At 36.3% G+C, this 19,333-nt stretch overlaps 2 protein-coding genes across 3 annotated transcripts; both read left to right on the top strand.

Moving 5' to 3' along the window:
- The first annotated feature begins 646 nt into the window (after positions 1–646).
- On the top strand, positions 647–3,709 carry LOC105135520 (probable fructose-bisphosphate aldolase 3, chloroplastic). The gene is made up of 6 exons (XM_011040420.1): positions 647–990; positions 1,458–1,727; positions 1,836–1,945; positions 2,070–2,160; positions 2,490–2,759; positions 3,226–3,709. The coding sequence occupies exons 1-6, from the start codon at positions 835–837 to the stop codon at positions 3,502–3,504; spliced, it is 1,176 nt and encodes a 391-aa protein (XP_011038722.1). The 5' UTR covers positions 647–834; the 3' UTR covers positions 3,505–3,709.
- Positions 3,710–6,053: 2,344 nt separating this feature from the next.
- On the top strand, positions 6,054–18,012 carry LOC105135518 (DEA(D/H)-box RNA helicase family protein). 2 transcript variants are annotated; one of them, XM_011040418.1, is made up of 19 exons: positions 6,054–6,725; positions 6,819–6,973; positions 7,071–7,158; positions 7,528–7,767; positions 9,271–9,366; positions 9,952–10,140; positions 10,257–10,416; positions 10,492–10,622; positions 11,558–11,725; positions 11,815–12,087; positions 12,344–12,538; positions 13,934–14,137; positions 14,296–14,365; positions 14,487–14,635; positions 15,652–15,957; positions 16,162–16,221; positions 16,326–16,478; positions 16,588–16,698; positions 16,855–18,012. In XM_011040418.1, the coding sequence occupies exons 1-19, from the start codon at positions 6,303–6,305 to the stop codon at positions 17,314–17,316; spliced, it is 3,633 nt and encodes a 1,210-aa protein (XP_011038720.1). In that variant the 5' UTR covers positions 6,054–6,302; the 3' UTR covers positions 17,317–18,012. The 2 variants fall into 2 exon arrangements, with proteins under 2 accessions (XP_011038720.1, XP_011038721.1); XM_011040419.1 differs by lacking the exons at positions 6,054–6,725; positions 6,819–6,973; positions 7,071–7,158 and having other exon boundaries at positions 7,680–7,763.
- The last annotated feature ends 1,321 nt before the right edge of the window (positions 18,013–19,333 follow it).

Below are 19,333 nucleotides of genomic sequence, written 5' to 3'. Positions count from 1 at the left end.
AGTAACAAAAAACTAAGTGAATCTGAAAAATAAATCAAATCAATTTAAACTAATTATTATTTTAAAATAATTAAATTAAATTAAAACTGGATAGTTTGAATTATTTAATAATTTTATTGAAAAATTGATTTGATCACTTTTGTTAATAAAAACTGAATTAAACTGAAAATGAGTATACTGATATACGGTCACGGTGTTCTTGAAACATTTGTCATAAATATTATTTTATATGATCCTGAAAGAAATATTTAAAGTGAAAACAGTAATTTGTTACGTGCCAATCCAAATAATTTTGCAGTGTAATGTGATGGGACTGTGTTTTTACCAATCTAGGCTTTGGTTGGCCTAGTTGTTGATCGACCTATTGAGCCGGTTAGGGTATCAATAGGGGCTTAAAATCTTTTCTATCAAATTTCATGATGAAGGGGTAGATTTAATCAAAAAGCTAAACCAAATGAACTGTGCGGGTGTTTTAGCTGGTCACAAAAATGAATCGCTCATGACTTGTCAACAACGCGAGGACAATCTGGTAAACACGGGACAAAAACAAATCCACCTAAAGGGACTGTTTGGTATCCCCGCTTGTTTCTTGTCCTATTCCCTCTCCCAAAGCTCAGTCCGGATTCCACGAGGTAAAAGTTGCGGAACACAACCGTACTTCACTTTCGCACTCGTGTTATAATCCCACCTAACCACAAACACCGAACCGAAAACACAGAGTGAGAGAGAGAAAAAGGGGAAAAACCTTAGCAGACCGCGAAAGCCATTTTTCTTGTAAACGTCGAAAACCTAACTTCTCTCTCGATCTTGATCTAATTATTATATCTCGAAGTGATGGCCTGTGCAAACCTTGTAAAGCTAAACGCAGCGTCGTCTTCATGGATCGGCCAAAAGTCACCTTTCGGCCAGCGATCTCAGGGATCCTCAACTCGCCGAGTCTCCTTTTCGATCCGTGCCAGCTCTTACACTGACGAGCTCGTCCAAACCGCTGTTAGTTCCGTCTTCTTCTTCTTTTATTTAGACTTGTTTTCGTTTCTGATGCTTTATTATATTTACTGGTTGACAAATCAGGTATTTGAACTTGTTTATGATTAGATTGCTTGGAATGCTTCTGCTGTTACATCTATTAAGCTTATGTTAAATCCAGGCATCATTTCATAAAAATAGTTTTTGTGTTTTTTTAATTTCGAATTAATTATATTCTTTTCTATACGTCGTTTTGCTTTATATACACGTACAGGTCATATATATATATATATATATATATATGACCTGTACGTGTATATATTGAATGATTTTGTTAGTTATTCCTTTCAGTAATTGTTGTTCTGTATATCGCTTCAGTATCTCTAGATTTTATTCAGAATGGAAGGAGACAAAGAATTGGGTCATCATTTGTTTTTATTTACGTAGTTTATTGTGCAAAACTGAGTCTGGCTTCTGGATTGATGGTGTAGAAAACTATTGCATCACCTGGTCGTGGTATCCTTGCCATAGACGAATCAAATGCAACCTGTGGGAAGAGGTTGGCATCTATTGGCTTGGATAACACCGAAACCAACCGACAAGCATACAGGCAACTTTTATTGACGACTCCTGGTCTTGGCGAATACATTTCTGGTGCCATTCTTTTCGAGGAGACACTTTACCAGTCTACAACTGATGGAAAGAAGTTCGTGGATTGCCTGCGTGATGAGAACATTGTACCTGGCATCAAAGTTGACAAGGTGCACGGTCAATAGAATTTACAAAATATAAATCATATATTGGATATTTGGTTTTTCACTTTCACAATGAGTTATGTATGTGTTACTTCGCAACTTTTATTGTTTCAGGGTTTAGTCCCCCTACCAGGTTCAAACAATGAGTCTTGGTGCCAAGGTTTGGATGGATTGGCTTCAAGATCTGCTGAATATTACAAGCAAGGTGCACGTTTTGCTAAGTGGTAAGTCTGCTCAAGTTCTATGTAATATTGTAGTGCTTTTGTTAATCCATTTAATTTATCTACTATTCCAATAGCATTTTATATTCCTTGTTTTATTGTTGCATGCTCACATTGGAATATCCAGGAGGACTGTTGTCAGCATTCCCTGTGGCCCTTCTGCTCTGGCTGTCAAGGAAGCTGCATGGGGACTTGCACGATATGCTGCCATTTCTCAGGTATTCTTTTGTTCTCATAGCGCATTCCTCACTCATATTTCAATGCATTCCTTTTCTCTTTATTCTACATCTCTTTTCTTGGCTGGGAGAGGTAGGGATAGTCTGTGGTTTGTGGTGATTTATGTTACTTCTCAGAATTTGTTCAGGGAATTAGCAGTTTGGAATGTTTGTTGGGATTTTCCCATCAAAAAATAGGTTATCTTTTATTGTTATGAAGTTGTCAAGTCCTGATAAAGCTAAACTACACCCATTCCTCATTTTGGTACTATGAGATTCTAGTTTTTTGAGGTTTTTTGCTATTCTTTGTTGATGATAAATTTTGTGTGCAGGATAACGGTCTTGTGCCCATAGTTGAGCCTGAGATTCTACTTGACGGGGACCATCCAATTGACAGGACCCTTGAAGTTGCTGAGAAGGTCTGGGCAGAAGTCTTTTACTATTTGGCTGAAAACAATGTTGTGTTTGAGGGCATCCTACTTAAGCCTAGCATGGTAACGCCAGGGGCTGAACACAAGGAGAAGGCATCAGCAGATACCATAGCCAAATATACACTTACGATGCTTAAAAGGAGAGTACCTCCTGCAGTTCCTGGTATCATGGTATGAATACTGGAACCCTGTTTTTATCAGGAATCTAAATTGATGTACATTTATTTCTTGAACGCTTCAGTTCCCTCTTCTTACCATGTGAAATTGAATTGTATAGGTATCGAGCGCCTAAAGCCAAATATTGCATATCCTATAATAGGGACTGGGCTTATAAATTGAATGATATGATTGATCCTATTATTACTCGCAATTTGGTCTAGAATGTTGCCAAGTGATCTTTGCAAGAGATTTTAAACTTTTCTGTTGGTGAAAGGAGATGAATACTGATTTCTTGAAAATTGGATCCAAATTTATTGTGGTAAACAGATTGATTCAAGATAGTAAAGGAATTGAAGCTCTCTTTACAGTAATCTATATATATATTGACTTTAATTTGAAATTTTGTTGAATCATTGACGATGACTTGAGAGTAATTTGGTCACTGCTGCAAAGTGAGCTTCTTCTCTCTACTTTTCAGTTTTTGTCTGGAGGGCAATCTGAAGTGCAAGCAACCCTCAACCTCAATGCAATGAACCAAAGCCCCAACCCATGGCATGTTTCCTTCTCATATGCACGTGCACTGCAGAACACCGTGCTCAAGACATGGCAAGGACGCCCTGATAACGTGGAAGCTGCTCAGAAGTCACTTTTGGTGCGTGCCAAGGCTAACTCCTTGGCTCAGCTTGGAAGGTATTCTGCCGAGGGTGAAAGCGAGGAAGCTAAGAAGGGAATGTTCGTAAAGGGCTATACCTATTGAGCAGCATTAATCAAAACTAGTACTCGTTGTCCCCAAATAATATGTAATTTCGCCTTTTGTATTGTTCCTTGTTAATTGCTAGCTATGCAAGCTGAGAAGTTATAGCATTAGATGATAAGCTTCTTTGTTTATTTCTTATGTGGCTAACGCCAGAGAGCTTGAATAATATCGTTGCGAAAAGGAAAACTTTTGCAAACTTCGATCAGTGAGCTTGAATATTTAAATCCTTTGCGCGCAACGCCAAAAATTTGCTGGAGCTCTCGAGCACATCCCTGTTGATTATTTGAATAATATTATATATTTGATAAAAAATTAAGCCCCTGGCAAGGTCCATGTTACAGAGTCAACAAATGCATCAACCATTTCTGGACCTCTATCATGTAATCAACTTGGATAAAGCATGTCATAAATTAATTTTCAAAACACCACCAGCCACTGCTAATAAAAAATAACTTGTTTCACACAAAACCTTCATTCCTCTTGTTTGATCTCACCATCTCCTCCTTCCCCCTCTTCTCTTCTTTCTCCTTTTCTTTCTTCTCATTCTCCACAAATCTAGATAAAAGCAACTTATTTTTTCCATTGTCTTCAACAATCACCTCTTCCCCTATAGTTGTTAGTACCATGTATTTTTTTATATATATATATTAGGGGTTACGTATTATATCTTTCTTCATGGATGACATTCCTATCATATTATTATAGTCTATCAAGTAGTATATGACATGTATTCATAGCTATCATGTCAAACTAAACATTATCAAACTATTTGTTATATAAGAAAAAGGAAATGATACAGCGTTTGCCTATAATTACTCTAACATCTTTATTTGGCCAATTTAATATATAGAGAATATAGTGTTTTTATGTTTTAAAATGCAAATGTTGTACCATTTTAGCTAACACTACTTTTTCGCAATTGTCAATATCAATTATTAGACTACATACCTTATCATTAATAATACAAGTTGTTTGGAATATGTTAGAATACAACAAATACTATCCTAAATCACCACTTGATAACATAAAAATCTCTTGAATAACTATCATGGTATCAACATCTCTATTAAAAATATATTTATTATTATCAGAATCATCATAAACATGATTAACTATATTATTCACATGCTTTTTTGTAATAAATTATTTTATAGACGACTCTCTCGTTTGCTACACTCATTGGCTTAATATCCCGATTCTCCAAAATTGCAACAATAAATCTTGAAAGCTAAGCAAAAACTCTAACTGATTATCTATTGATTTTGTCGAGCATATATATTTTAAGGAGAGGTTAGCATTAAATTATAATTGGACCCTTCTTTGTTATGATTGGGCTCACAATATCCACTCTCTTGTATGATTGTGGCGTCTAAAGCGTTGATAGAATCATTGCAGTAGTCTTTACTTGACCTAATAACACATGTTGCTTGCAACAATCTTTTTTTATTTTATTTTATGTCTAGTCCTAAAAAAAACATGCTAATATTAAAAAATATTCACTTAACCCTTCAATTAGTTTTTTCTTTATACTTGATTATTAGTTTTCTAATTAATGTTTTTTATTTAAAATAATTTATAAAATTAGAATTTATTTTCAATTTCATCTTTGATGGATTTTTTTATTTGATTTTTTATATGTTAATTTTAGTTTTTACTTTTTTTATTTTCAATTCCATTGCCTTCAATTTTTTTTCTTATTAAATTTGATCCTTGCTTTTTATTTTTTATTTTTTTACCTTTATTTTTTGAACTTTTTTTTTATGATTTTATCCTACAACATCAAATTTATCGAAGCTAGGCTTCTTAGTCAAGCTTAAGTTTACTTAATGAGTTACGAGTTTAAGATATTAATCCAAAAATAGAAGGTTTGTTCATATTTACTTGTTTGTTCTTTGTCATTTTTTAACATTGTGGTTTCATCACCTCGTATTTTTTTGTTTGTTTTCTAAGAGATTTTTCAAATGTTTTGAAAGTAACATGAGTTGTCTTATTTTTTTCTTGTTCTTGCTAGATATGACATTTTTAAAATGATTTTTTAGATTAAATTAATTTATTTTATCATTTAATATCAAATTAGTAGATATAGCCTTGGGTTTTTTATGTAATATTTGTTAAATCTTGTTTTATTAAAAGGAATTTTATTTTTTTATTAAATTAAATTAACTTATCCCATCTTCCATGTTAAATTTATTAGATACCGAGCTTTTTAATAGAGTATAAATATGAAATTTAATAGATTATAACTATGAAAGATTAATTTATATTCAAAAAGTTTATTTAAATTTATTTGGTTTTTTTAGTTAATTTTTTTAGCATTGTCCTCAAATATATATATATATATATTTTTTTTTTCTTGTGAGATTTTTTATCCGTTTAGAAAAAAACACAGATTATTAAGAGATTTTAAATTAAATTAAATTAATTAATTAAATATAAACATTAAACGCTTTTTTTATGGTATTTTCTTGGTTTGCTTTTAGGGCTGCCATTATGAAAAAGCGGATAATCTCTTTCCATTACATGGAATATAGATTTTTCTTGTTTTATATCAATGAAAATCTTTTTTTCTTCTTCTTTCCATAATTCGAAAACTAAAAGAGGTGCAGATGGCGGAGCGAAAAAGAAAGGAGGTAGAAAGACAAGGCGCGTGAAAATAGACACTATCGTTTCGATCTAGAAAAACAAGCTCGCTCAACTCAACTGGGAAGCCGGCACACCACCAGAGAACAACCCAGAGAATCATCGATCAGAACCTGTAAAATTTTTCCACCAAAAACGATACCGTTATTTCACCTCGCATGCTATCTTCTCTCCTTCATTCACCTCCCTGGCAAATTCCCCAAACCGTAAAACCCTCGACACCTGTCTCCTCCACAGCAATGAAGGACCGGTCGCCGCCTTCCTCATTCGGCGCCGTTTACGTCCCTCCACACTGCCGTATCCGCTCCCTTGTCTCCACTCCCTACTGTCACTCCTCCTCAAATGCTTCTTCTCCTTCTCCTCCAATTGGCTCCAAATTTCGCGAAAATCACAGCGAGAGCACTACTGTTTTAAACCCTAGAAATCGTCCTCCTCTTCATCAACAACAGAGAAACGGCGTCGCTGATAATAATGATTTTAACAGTAATAAGAAACCGGCACCGAAATTTATTTCTGCCTACGATGACCGAGGATCAGAGGAAGGCTCTGATCTTGAAACGGACTGCCCCGTGGTTCAACCTGTGAGTAACGTATCGATCAATGTAATTTCTATATCGAATCAATTTAGCTTAATTTTTTTATTTTTTAATATTCTTCAAAACTCTGGTTGTTAGGGTGCTTGCCTTTCTGATGACATCGAGGAGTGGAAACGGAAATTAACAGTGCTTTTGCATGACAAGGAGAAGCAAGAGTTGATTTCAAGAGAGAAAAAGGACCGGCGTGATTTTGAGCAAATAGCTGCTCTTGCGAGTAAAATGGGCTTGCACAGGTGGTATCTTGTATTTCCTGATATACTGCTGGTTTCCACTCGGTGTTTTTACTGATTTTGTTTTTATTTGTTGTGCCAACATTATTTATCTTGGCAGCCATTCCTATGCGAAAGTAGTTGTTTTTAGCAAGGCTCCGCTTCCAAACTACAGATTTGATTTGGATGACAAGCGTCCGCAGAGGGAGGTACTTTCTCGTACTTCTATTTACAAAGTTCTGCTCTCATCTGTCTGATATTGTTTTGGTTCATAAACCAAAACAATGTCGTTATTAGCTTTGAAAGCTGAATTGCTGAAGTATTATTTCCTTTTCTGCTCTTTTCTGGCCCCTTTTTTTGCACGCTTCATCCCGTCCTAAGGTCTTAAATCTCTTTCAATTGAATTTTAGGTCCGAAACACCGCATATGTATTTTCAATGTCCATTTATTCTTGTTTTCTTTTGTACATTTGTTTGCCCCTTGTTGGACAAACCTTCTGCATGTTCCATATACAGCTTTTGTACTTTTCATTATACATGGTTTGTAAGCTTTAAATTGAAGGTTTGAAGAATTGGCAGGTGAACTTACCTCTTGGTTTGCTACAAAGAGTTGATGCTTATCTTGGAGACTACCTCTATCAAAGGTCCAGGATTAATAGTAATTTTCCAGATACATTTTCTAGATCAAGCAGCAGTAGTCTCTCCACAGATGATGGGCTTTTTGAGCAACCTGAGCCACTGGCATCCAGTAAGGCTGTTATGGAGAAAATTCTGTGGCGGAGAAGTATGCAATTGTGTGATCAGCAACAAGCTTGGCAGGTTATCTTACCCTGAATAATATGGAACTATGTCATGTATCTATTTCTATATCAATGCATCTCTTCCATTTAGCTATCATCTCAGGCAAATCTCCATACCAGTTACTTTGTGAAAAATTGCCTAAAGAAAAATCCTGGAGAAAAACCAGTCCCACTGGCTTTGGAACAATTGTTCTTTTGTGACTTGAGAGGATAGACAGCATGTAAACACAGTTACTATTATTATTTATTAAAAAGCAGCTTTGCAGATGGGCTCTAAACCCCTGCCACTGCTAGGAAGGTGGCTCCTCGTCTCGCACAAATAAATGATTAGTATTGGTTTTCCACGTTGTTTTCCCACACTTGCATACAAGTCCCATAGTATCCAATATCTTCTCAAGTAGATAATCAATGTACTTTTTTAACTAAAAATTGCACACCAAAATTAGTTTGTTGTTTTTTTTTAAAAAAAAAACAAGGGATGTGATATTGGGACTTCATTCACGGGAAAAGATTGAGCTGTATGTATTTTATAAAATTCAATATCCTGAACTAATTATTAGGCTTTGACACCAATATATTCTACTCTTTTCACTGATAAGATATCCTATTATTTTTTTTTAAATAAAAAAACCTAATAAATACGATGTCCTAAGCTTTACACTAGTAGACCCATGTTTCAAACCTCTGTTCATAACACCATCACTTTATTATTATGGTGGCAGGGTTAATTTTTAAAAGATTGCTTTCTTTTTTTACCTGAAATAAAATTTGGATGATTTTCTTTTGGCATTGCTCCATGTCTCAGCTTAGAAAATTGTAGGTGCCTCATGCATTCTCAAACTGGGGTTGTTTACGGGGACAAATCCAGACTTCAGCTCTTGGAGGGGCTAAAGTGTTGCATTTTAATTTTGCAATGCCATGTTCACATAAATGTTCTGAAAATTTGTAGAGAGAGTCCCTCTTGTAACTAGCAGTTTTGGATTGCACCTTGTCATGTAACAGACCTTAGCTCACCATTTTTATTATATCAATGTGGTGGACCACAGAGGATTTTTCAAATTATATGTGCAAATAAGATTCGGAGAATAATATCATCAGTTTCAGATAACATTTGGAGCTCCTTGTCCCTGCATTTAGTTTATAATCCTAATGAAGGGGAAAATGTTCATCAGGCCCTTACTAGTTTGTGTGTATACGGTCTATCATAATATCCTGAGCCAAAACCATTTTTTACAAGTGGATACTGGTCCACACTTAAGACTTGCTAACTCTGAGGTTGTCTATAAGTCTGGATGATGCTAGGTAACTTGTTGCCCAAGTAAGAATACATGCACAGAGTACTTGCAAAGATTGTCTGAGATTCTAGTATGTTTATTCATAGTTTTGTTAAACATTGATTTTTTTTTTAATTTTTTGATTAAAGAACTTAAGGGGTTTTTTTTTTTTTTTTTTTTTTGCAGTATGTTTCCTGATTTGAATTCTGAAATATGATGAAGTTAGTCTTTTTTTTAATTTCTCTTAGGAATCTCCAGAAGGCTGCAAGATGCTTGAATTTCGTAAAACTCTTCCTGCTTACAAAGAGAAGGATGCCATATTGGCAGCCATTTCACAGAATCAGGTTTGTAATGCATAGGTCCTTCGTACTTTTTTCTTTTCTTATTCTTATTCTTCTTTTTTTTATAAGTTGTTTGGTTCCAGCTTTGCATGGAAATCTGTTGTCATTAATTTTCTTAAATGAAGGTATCTGTCTGTGTTTCTAAGAAATGAATGTATTCAGCATAAGGGTTAAGAGCTTACACTTGGTTTGTATAAAGTTTAATCAAGCTTGTCTAAATGCGCCAAGCTAGAATACCTTTATGCTACTATAAATTTCCTTGTGTATAATCCATCTCTCCTGCTATTAAACCTCCTTTGAAGTTCATTGCAATGATGTAATAAGCTGGTCAAAAGGAAATCATTACTTCGGTTAGGTTTTCTATATTTGAAGATGGTAAATCCTGTGATCTACTGAACTTTCAAGTTTTTTGTCATAATTTTTTTATTGGGATGTTATTGTTATATATTGAAGTTGAACTTCCACACACACGAGGATGGAAAGAATTGTTATGTTGGCGTGGATTGATTCCTAGCTTTGCTTGTAAATATTATTCAAGAATTAATGCTTCATGATTTGCAATAAAGCCTAACTTTTTGTATTTTACAGATTGTTATAATCTCTGGTGCAACTGGCTGTGGCAAAACCACGCAAATTCCACAATTCATTTTAGAATCTGAGGTAGAATCTGTTCGTGGAGCTGTTTGTAATATTATATGTACACAGCCAAGACGAATATCTGCTATGTCTGTTTCTGAAAGAATTGCTTCAGAGAGAGGGGAGAAATTGGGTGAATGTGTGAGTTTCTTCTCAGAAACATTCTGGGTTACTTTGTCCGAATCACTACCTTCTATCAGGAACACATTTCAAGAAATTGAAGCAAATCTTGTTGTTTTATTGGCTTTTGTTTGAAGGTCGGATACAAGGTTCGGCTTGAGGGTGTAAAGGGAAAGGATACCCACCTTCTCTTCTGTACCACTGGCATCCTGTTGAGAAGACTGCTTGTTGATAGAAGTTTAAAAGGAATAACTCATGTGATTGTGGATGAGATTCATGAACGTGGAATGAATGAGGGTAACATTTAGCTGTTTGAGGTTTTATTTTGGGGATGATGAGATCTGATTTCTCACAATGAACTTTTGACACCAGATTTTCTGCTCATTGTCCTCAAGGATCTCCTTCCTCATCGGCCAGAACTGAAGCTGATTCTGATGAGTGCAACCCTTGATGCCGAGCTGTTCTCGTCATATTTTGATGGAGCTCCAATACTACGCATTCCAGTAAGCTAAAAGTCCAGTTAGCAGTGTTGCACCATCTTCTTTCATTTTTTGTTGAGGCAATTTATAGTTAGAATCCATGAGTATGTGAATTTGCTTGGGCTGCCCCTTTTCTTTGTTTCCTGCTTGCTGTTTTATTTTTATTATAAATTGCTTGTGGAGAGAGAGGAAAACATTGTGCCTTTGGTTATGAATAATATTCCTTTGGAGAATTTTTTCTTTTTTTGGTCATTTGTAATGCTTCTGGTTTAGTGCTGGTATTTTAAGTCATGCACTGATTATGTGTTGTAGTTATGATGCCTGATCCTGGTCATTGCACTGGTATGACAAGCGTCTGGTGATACAAACAATTTACCAGTGGATTTCTTGATTTTCTGCCTTCAATAATACATTGAAATGATGACCATTGTTTATTCTACCCTAGTTTTAAAGAATAAAAATATGAGTTCACAGGATAGTAGAATTATTTTTTTGTTAGAAGGTGCAGTGAGACTCTTTTTGATTGTATACTAAATAATCCACCAGTTTAGGCAATGTGACGAGTAAAGTTGAAAATGCAGAGTGACATCTATTCTGATGAGCAAAGATGGGCTATGGTACTTCTTTTTTCTGCTTTCATTATTGTTTGAGAACAACTCTCCACATTTATTGTAGTCATCTTATTTTTATTCAATCTTAAATTACCCAATGTAGTTAGGAAGTTCTGTTTTTTTCTTTATTGTTGTTGTGGTAAATATTTCCTTAATGCTGATTGGTCTTGCCATGACTGGTTAAAACTTATTTATTCAATGTGCATCCGTCTATTTTGGCATGTTAAATCTTTTATTTGTCTCTTAACATTATTATTATTATTATTATTATTATTATTATTATTATTTTTGCAATCCATGGGTTGGAAGGTTTGTTCTAATGGTCCTTCTTTTAACGGTCTTATTTAGGGTTTTACATACCCGGTACGAACTCATTTTCTGGAAAATATTCTGGAAATGACGGGTTACAGATTGACCCAATGCAACCAAATTGATGGTTATGGTCAGGAAAAGATGTGGAGGATAGGCAAACAAGCTCCGAGAAAAAGGAAGAGTCAAATTGCTTCAAGTGTTGAGGTATAGATGTTCTTAAGGTTATATTCTACCATTTTGTAACTTTTATATATTTTGATTTTTCTTTTTGCATTTTGGAAAAATATAATCAGGAAGCTCTTAGAACAGCTGATTTTAAGGAGTACAGTAGCCAGACTCGGGAGTCTTTGTCATGTTGGAATCCTGATAGCATAGGTTTTAATCTTGTTGAATATCTCTTATGTAATATTTGTGAGAATGAGAGGCCAGGTGCTGTTCTTGTTTTCATGACGGGGTGGGATGACATAAGTTCTTTGAAGGATAAGCTTCAAGCTCATCCTTTCTTAGGAGATCCAAGCCGAGTTTTGTTGCTCACTTGCCATGGTTCTATGGCCAGCTCAGAGCAGGTAATTTATTGTTTTAATTTACTCTTCTGATTATTAATTTGATTTGACCGTGTAATTTCTTGCCACTCAAATGCTTATTTTCTGCAAATTAATGAGTAACCAATAGTGGAAAGCAAACTGCAAATTCTTACTGCATATTTCAGCTGCTTTTTACTAAGATATTTTTTGGTATCCTTTCATTTAAGATTGCACAGGACATTCTTCCCTCTCAATTTTCTTAAACATTACTAATATGATGTATTTGGAATGCATTTAGAGGTTAATATTTGATGAGCCTGAAGAGGGTGTGCGGAAAATAGTACTGGCTACTAATATTGCTGAGACAAGTATCACTATCAATGATATTGTTTTTGTTCTTGACTGTGGGAAAGCAAAGGAGTCTTCCTATGATGCATTGAATAACACTCCTTGTCTGCTTCCTTCCTGGATTTCTAAGGTTTCTGCTCAACAAGTAAGTTCCTCTGTTGGAGATATGAGCTATATAAGATGGCATCTGGTGTTGTTTTTTAGTATATGTTGATCATCTGAAAAAGTCATCCTCACAATTTCTTATCAACCATTCTTTTTCTCTTTTAATAACCTCATTGTCAAATAAATTCCTGTATTGGTTCGACACATGGTGGACTAATGGGACAGGTATTTCCCCTCCCCACCATGTGTAGAGTCTGTAATTACTGCCTTGGCAAGTAACAGGGAAGTAGCGCTTGTAGTTTTTGTACATGAAATTCATTTTGGTGACCAGATAGTAGGTGGTCTCGTATGAACTTTAGTGGTTGATAAATTTAGATTGGTCATTGAAGGCAAGCCAGTTATCTACAAAGAGCCATTTAAGTTAGCTTTTTAGAACTAGAATAGTTTCATTTCCTCCCTCATCATGTGTGTGTGTTTTGTGGGGATGCATTCATCAGAACCATGGTTTAAGTAGCTGTGTGTCCTGTTGCTTAACAGTCACCACCAACAAAGATTTTCACATATTTGACTAAAATCAGTCAGCACTAATAGTTTCAATGAATGTCAAATCATTTATAAAAAAAAATATTTAACCCCTAGCTGATGCATGCACTCATCACAACAATTCAGTGTAGTGTTGAATTCAGATCGAAGATGTCACTGACCAACTTTAGTTGGCTGGATTAATGCGGTTAATGAGGTTTATGCATTATTGCAGCACTACTTGACACAAGGCATTGTAGAAAACCCTACTTGCTAAATTCCTTTTTCTAAAAGTTTGGTTGAGATGGTGCAGTATTAGGGTGTTTCCATTGTTTATTGGATCTTATGTGGCCCTTTAATTCCTGCCATTCCTTTCCCAACAATATCTCTTAAGGCATGCATTTCATTTGGAGCTGGCCTCCTGGTTACCTGATTGGGCTAGCCCACTCTACTGGCTAGAGTAGAAAGTTAAATTCTCTGCCCAACTTCTCGTTCAAATCTATGCAATCAAACCTATGCAATCAAACCTAGGCAATCACTGGATTCCTGTAATTAAACAATAAAAAATTTATATGATAAGTAGACAGGGTTGAAGACAGTTTATTTAGTAGAAAGAATATGAAACTATAGCCTTGTAGTGAGTGCGCAGTTAAAATAAAAAAGGGACAAGGAACAAAAGAATTTATTTTATTCTTGTAAGTTGTAATGCATAAAAGGAAGAAGCTACATCAAGGAACGTTACTCTATCTGCTTAATGTTTACAGTATGGCATACCTTTGGTCTGCAGAAAGAGATGCAGCTATTTTTGTATCATGTCAAAAATCCAATTTTTTTATTTGTCTGCTTAATTGATATTTTCAAATTCACGTTTACTAACCATGTTTGGTTTCTCTTTATATTTTGTATAATGTAGAGAAGAGGAAGAGCTGGCCGAGTTCAACCAGGAGAATGTTATCACCTCTATCCTAGGTGTGTATATGATGCTTTTGCAGAGTACCAATTGCCAGAAATTTTGAGAACGCCTTTGCAGTCTATTTGTCTACAAATCAAAAGTCTGAAACTTGGAAGCATATCTGACTTTCTATCGAGGGCTTTGCAGTCGCCTGAGTTATTAGCGGTACCCTTCTTTCTTATTTTTATATTCTTTTGACATACTCGGGCATCCTTTTATTTTTTGCCCTTGCCTGTAGAAATTATTGTCAACTTTTCCCTTCATACAAGTGATTTTCTCATGCCTACCTCTTTGACCTTTTGCTTTCAATTTATGTATTATAGGTTCAAAATGCCATTGAATATTTAAAAATCATCGGAGCCTTGGATCAGAATGAAAACTTGACTGTTCTTGGTAGGCCTAAATCTCTCTATATATTCTTTATCAGTTTTTAGATTTGTGTAACTTATGGTAATGCAAAAGCATATATTGATGGTAACATTTTGTTCCATTCAATCTGACTATCACTTGGCAGGTCGATATTTGACTATGCTTCCAGTGGAGCCTAAGCTTGGAAAAATGCTCGTTTTAGGTGCTATTATGAATTGCCTGGATCCAATACTAACTGTTGTTGCAGGTCTTAGTGTCAGAGATCCTTTCTTGATGCCATTGGACAAGAAGGATGTAAGTCACCTTCCAAATCTTGTATTGTTAGTTGAAAGTCATATTCTTTATGTGCTTTGATTAGGATGAAAGCAAAAAATCTTATATTGATGGCTGGGTCTGCTATCGGCTTCAGTGGGCTGACATGATTGCATTATGCTTTTCTTAATAATTCATATGAATATGATCATGCAAACTTCCTTTTCCCTTTAGTTGCTTTTGTTGAGACTGTAGTTAGGCTTAGGTATTACCAATTGGCATGCAAGTATTAGATGTCACCATAGTGAAGGGGGAAACAAACTGTTGACTTAGCTTTCTGTCCTAATATAGATTTAGCATAGCATTGGCTAGCAAGAGAGCTTTTGGATTGCACTTCTAATAATGGCTGGAAACTCTGCAGCTTTGATGCTGTGTGGTTGCCTGAAGATATGAATATTCTCTGGGTAGTATGGCTTTCTGTTTTTCTTTTTGTGGCATGTGGCTGTTGTGGGTGTTTGTGTGCGTTGAAGTTTGGGGGTGTGGGATTCCAGTTGTAGGACAGCAGCATGGTGATAAACTGATAATGAAGTCTGATACGTTGCTGATTAATCTTACTTGTTATTCTTAAAATATGATCATTTAGGAGGTGTTTGTTTTGCGTGAAAATTTTACAGCGAAATGATTTCTTGATTTTCTTGTAAAATATTTTTTAGGAAAATTGGTCAACATAAAATATTTTACAATCAATCTTTAAACCTTGCTAATTTATCCGCGTATATTTTCAGCTTATGAAGTTCCATAAAATAATTTGTGGATCATAATCCACTTTCAATATCTTTTAATTATTTCAACCACCACAACATTGCCGTTGCCACAACCACTACTCAACAGCCACCATCCCACAACCACTACTATCAATGCAGCACATCTTCATCATCATTCTACTACCATCATATCATTACTTGCCAAGCATCGTAAAAAAATTTCCATGTAAATTTTTTTCCATTTGTAAAATATTTTACTCAGAAAAACCCTTAATGTCTATTTGTGCTATGCAGCTTGCAGAGGCTGCAAAATATCAGTTTTCCGGTGATTATAGTGACCACCTAGCACTTGTCCGAGCCTATGAGGGCTGGAAAGATGCTGAAAGAGATCTTTCTGGATATGAGTACTGCTGGAAAAATTTTCTCTCAGTGCAATCTATGAAAGCTATTGATTCTCTTCGGAAGGAGTTCTTCTCCTTGCTCATGGATACCGGCCTTGTCGATGGCAACCCAACCACCTGCAATGCATGGAGCCACGACGAGCATCTGGTTCGAGCAGTTATTTGCAGTGGCCTCTATCCTGGAATTAGCTCCATTGTGGTGAGTCATTTTATTTTCATGGTTTTTTATACTGTCACATCATCATCTGAATTGTAATGTATAGCTAACTAGTTCCTTTGATTTGAAATGGCGTATTTATTTTATAAATGTGCTATTTAGATGATGTGGTGGGAAAAGAGGGATGATACCTTAATTTTGTGTGCTTTTCACAAATCATGAGTGCTGACTTAATTCCATGTACAGCACAATGAGAAGTCATTTTCACTGAAAACCATGGAGGATGGCCAGGTGCTTCTGCACTCTGTAAGTTCCTTCTTCCTGAATGTTAGCTCTTCTCTTCTGAAATATGTGTAAGGGGATCCATGCCCTTGTTCTCTTTTTAGTTTCTTGGTATTTTCTCTCCCCAGAACTCGATTAATGCTCGAGAATCAAAAATCCCCTATCCATGGCTGGTTTTCAATGAGAAGATAAAAGTTAACAGTGTTTTTCTCCGGGATTCAACTGCTGTTTCTGATTCAGTGCTGCTTCTATTTGGCGGGAGCATCTCTAGAGGGGATGCTGTGAGTTTTTCTCATCATTTACAAATCACTTGCTAGCTGGAGTTGCATCACTGCATGCTGTGGTTTTTTATTTACTGACTATGTTTATCCATGCATAATTCTCTTACAGGATGGGCACTTGAAAATGTTGGGAGGATTTCTGGAATTCTACATGCAACCTTCTGTAGCAGAAATGTATCAGAGCTTGAGGAGAGAGCTCGATGAGCTGATTCAGACCAAAGTAGGCAAACGTTGGATGGGAACTGGATTTATATTTTTACATTAGTTTTGATATGTTTTGTGTGCCGTCTCTCCACTTCTCTTGCTAAAAGTTTCCAACTGTTAAAGGGTTTGATATTGTTAATTTTTGTCAATTGTTTGTGGTGAATATCGACAGCTGCTGAATCCCAGGATGGACATACACATGCACCATGAGCTTCTCACTGCAGTGCGATTGTTAGTTTCAGAGGATAATTGTGATGGCAGATTTGTGTTCGGTTGCCGTTTCTTCAAGTCCTCAAAACCAACTGTTTTTACTACACAGCCAACCTTAATTTCAAGGAGTGATAGTGGACCTGGAGGTGATAATTCCAAGAGTCAGCTCCAGACATTGCTCACCCGGGCAGGATATGCTGCACCATCCTACAAGACAAAGCAATTGAAGAACAACCAATTTCGCGCCACTGTTGAGTTCAATGGAATGCAAATTATGGGACAGCCTTGCAACAACAAGAAGAGTGCAGAAAAAGATGCAGCAGCTGAAGCCCTGCAGTGGCTGGTGGGTGGGACCCAAACAAACCAGGAATACATTAATCACATGTCAATGTTGCTAAAGAAGAGCAAAAAGGATCATTACTAAAAAAGCTTTCTGAAGCTTCCTATAGACTGCTTTTTTGGAGAGCCACTAGCTGAACCTTCTGTTCCTAGCAATTCTTGAACACAAGGAGATGTAGTTTTCTTGTTATGTAGGTCCAACTCTCCTTCTCCCTTCTTAAAGAGGAAAAGGATGGTTGAACGACAATGTCACTTTAGCCAACCTAACCTTATCTTGATAAAGGGTCGTGGCCCATAACAATTGTACAGATGCTTTAGTACACGACAGGAGCTGCAAGCTATTGTTAATAACTTTTGGGTGATTTGGAATATCAGATAACCTGCATTTAGACATGGAGTTGAGCTGAAGAGTCACCGTCAAGAGAACTGGTATGGATCTCTCCACTTTATCCAGTTCATGCTTTTTCTGTGGAGCTGCATGATTGACAATGCCTGAAAGTGTAATATCAGAGACCAACCACTTCTGATTTGTCGCACAGCATCAGGGATGGGAATCAGAGCTAACCCCTGTTTCGAATCCAGTATTCATTTTGATTGGATTTTTGTATAGTTAGGTGAAAAAAGATTAGGATGCCCGGAACATCATGGGGGCTGTATATACGAATGTGTAATTATTCTTACGTGGTTTTTAGCTACTTTCCTTGTCATGGCAGGATCCAGGGTACAAAGACCTGTTATTCTGTTATGCCCATGAATATATTAAACTGTTCATTTGCATGTCTGTTGTCTTTAAGGTGGAAGGATCCGGATTTGGACACCAGCTATGGTTTGTTTCAACTTGGATGATAGGTATGCGAGTTGCAACCACTCTGAAGTCCTCAACTTTCAAGTACTGAGATTTGGCGCCGTTGAGGAGATTTCAGGTGGTTTTGCTTGATGGACGCTTGGGGTGCGGTTCAACTAGGTAGAATGAATTTCAATTTGGGATAGCAGCTGGCTGTAGTCAAGTGTTTCCAGTCTCTGAAAACCGAGCAAAAATTGCCAGTAATTATAAATGCTATCGATGGCCAACAAAGAATTCGAGTCTCTAGATGACAGCTAATCACATCTAGAGGCAGATGGACCGAGTGGCTGCAAGATATTAATGAAAACACGCTACCGTAATCAGATGATTTTGAGGAATGTCATTGACCTCTCTCGCCAGTCATCTTAGTTTGATGATGATTGGTTAAGATAGTAACATCCGAGGCCCCCCGTCTGGATTTTATAACGACATGAAGGTGCTACTGACAAGGGAATAAAAAAAAAAGGCATACACTAACCAAGTAACCATCCATCATTATCTTTATATGTCGCAAACGTACTCTGCTTTGAAGAACTCAGAATAGTGATGAATTTAGTGATAATACATCTGATGGACGAGGCTTTGGTAGCTTGCTCCAAGTCTCATTCTAAACACTAAGGTCCCTTGACTATTCAGAACATGACCGCCTATGCACTTAAGCTTCCAAGTGAGGCCAGCACAGACCATTGTTAGAGAGGGCCTGTGCTGGGGTTGGGTTTGCATGTCCGTGAATTTGGTAAGTATTTCCTCCACATGTTTTCTAGTATAGCATACATTGCATTTGCATGTGATCATGGCGAGTATTGTATTAGGAGATGAGCTGTTGATAGTCTTGAGACTTTTATGCTGACAGATAGATCTGTTGGTTAATATAAAAACCGTTTCCTTTCCACAAGCATCTGGGTAAGGTTTGCTCCTCCGTGTCAAGATTCTTCTTTACAAGAGTAAGAAATGATTTTATTGTATTTTTATTTTTATTTCTAAATTAAGTTTTGCTACTAGAGAGGGGGGAAACTGGAAGTCAGAAAGTGGAAGCTAAGGTGTGTTATTGTCTGGAATTCTATCATCCTCAAATTGTACTTCGTTACAACTACTTGTAGAGATCTCGGTAAGTTAGTGCCCAATTGACCCTAATGAATATGACCCCAAGCATGTGACGAAGCATCTTCGTCGTTACGCTGTAACGTTGCCGGGGTGTCGGGCCCTAATAAATGGCCGTAGGAATTGAGAGCAGTAGTGTTAGGGTCCCTTCATATTT

The sequence above is a fragment of the Populus euphratica genome, unplaced genomic scaffold (genome assembly GCF_000495115.2).
Source record: "Populus euphratica unplaced genomic scaffold, PopEup_1.0 scaffold123.1, whole genome shotgun sequence".
Taxonomy (NCBI): domain Eukaryota; kingdom Viridiplantae; phylum Streptophyta; class Magnoliopsida; order Malpighiales; family Salicaceae; genus Populus; species Populus euphratica.
Note: the sequence above shows the minus strand (reverse complement) of the source record. Positions and strands in the feature narration are given on the sequence as shown.

Coding starts and splice junctions, on each gene's coding strand:
- LOC105135518 (XM_011040418.1), top strand. CDS start 6,303: ATGCTATCTTCTCTCCTTCATTCACCTCCCTGGCAAATTCCCCAAACC. Junction 6,974..7,070: donor AGTAAAATGGGCTTGCACAG/GTGGTATCTTGT, acceptor TTATCTTGGCAG/CCATTCCTATGCGAAAGTAG. Junction 15,958..16,161: donor CTGGAATTAGCTCCATTGTG/GTGAGTCATTTT, acceptor TTCCATGTACAG/CACAATGAGAAGTCATTTTC.
- LOC105135520 (XM_011040420.1), top strand. CDS start 835: ATGGCCTGTGCAAACCTTGTAAAGCTAAACGCAGCGTCGTCTTCATGG. Junction 1,728..1,835: donor CTGGCATCAAAGTTGACAAG/GTGCACGGTCAA, acceptor TTATTGTTTCAG/GGTTTAGTCCCCCTACCAGG. Junction 1,946..2,069: donor GGTGCACGTTTTGCTAAGTG/GTAAGTCTGCTC, acceptor TGGAATATCCAG/GAGGACTGTTGTCAGCATTC.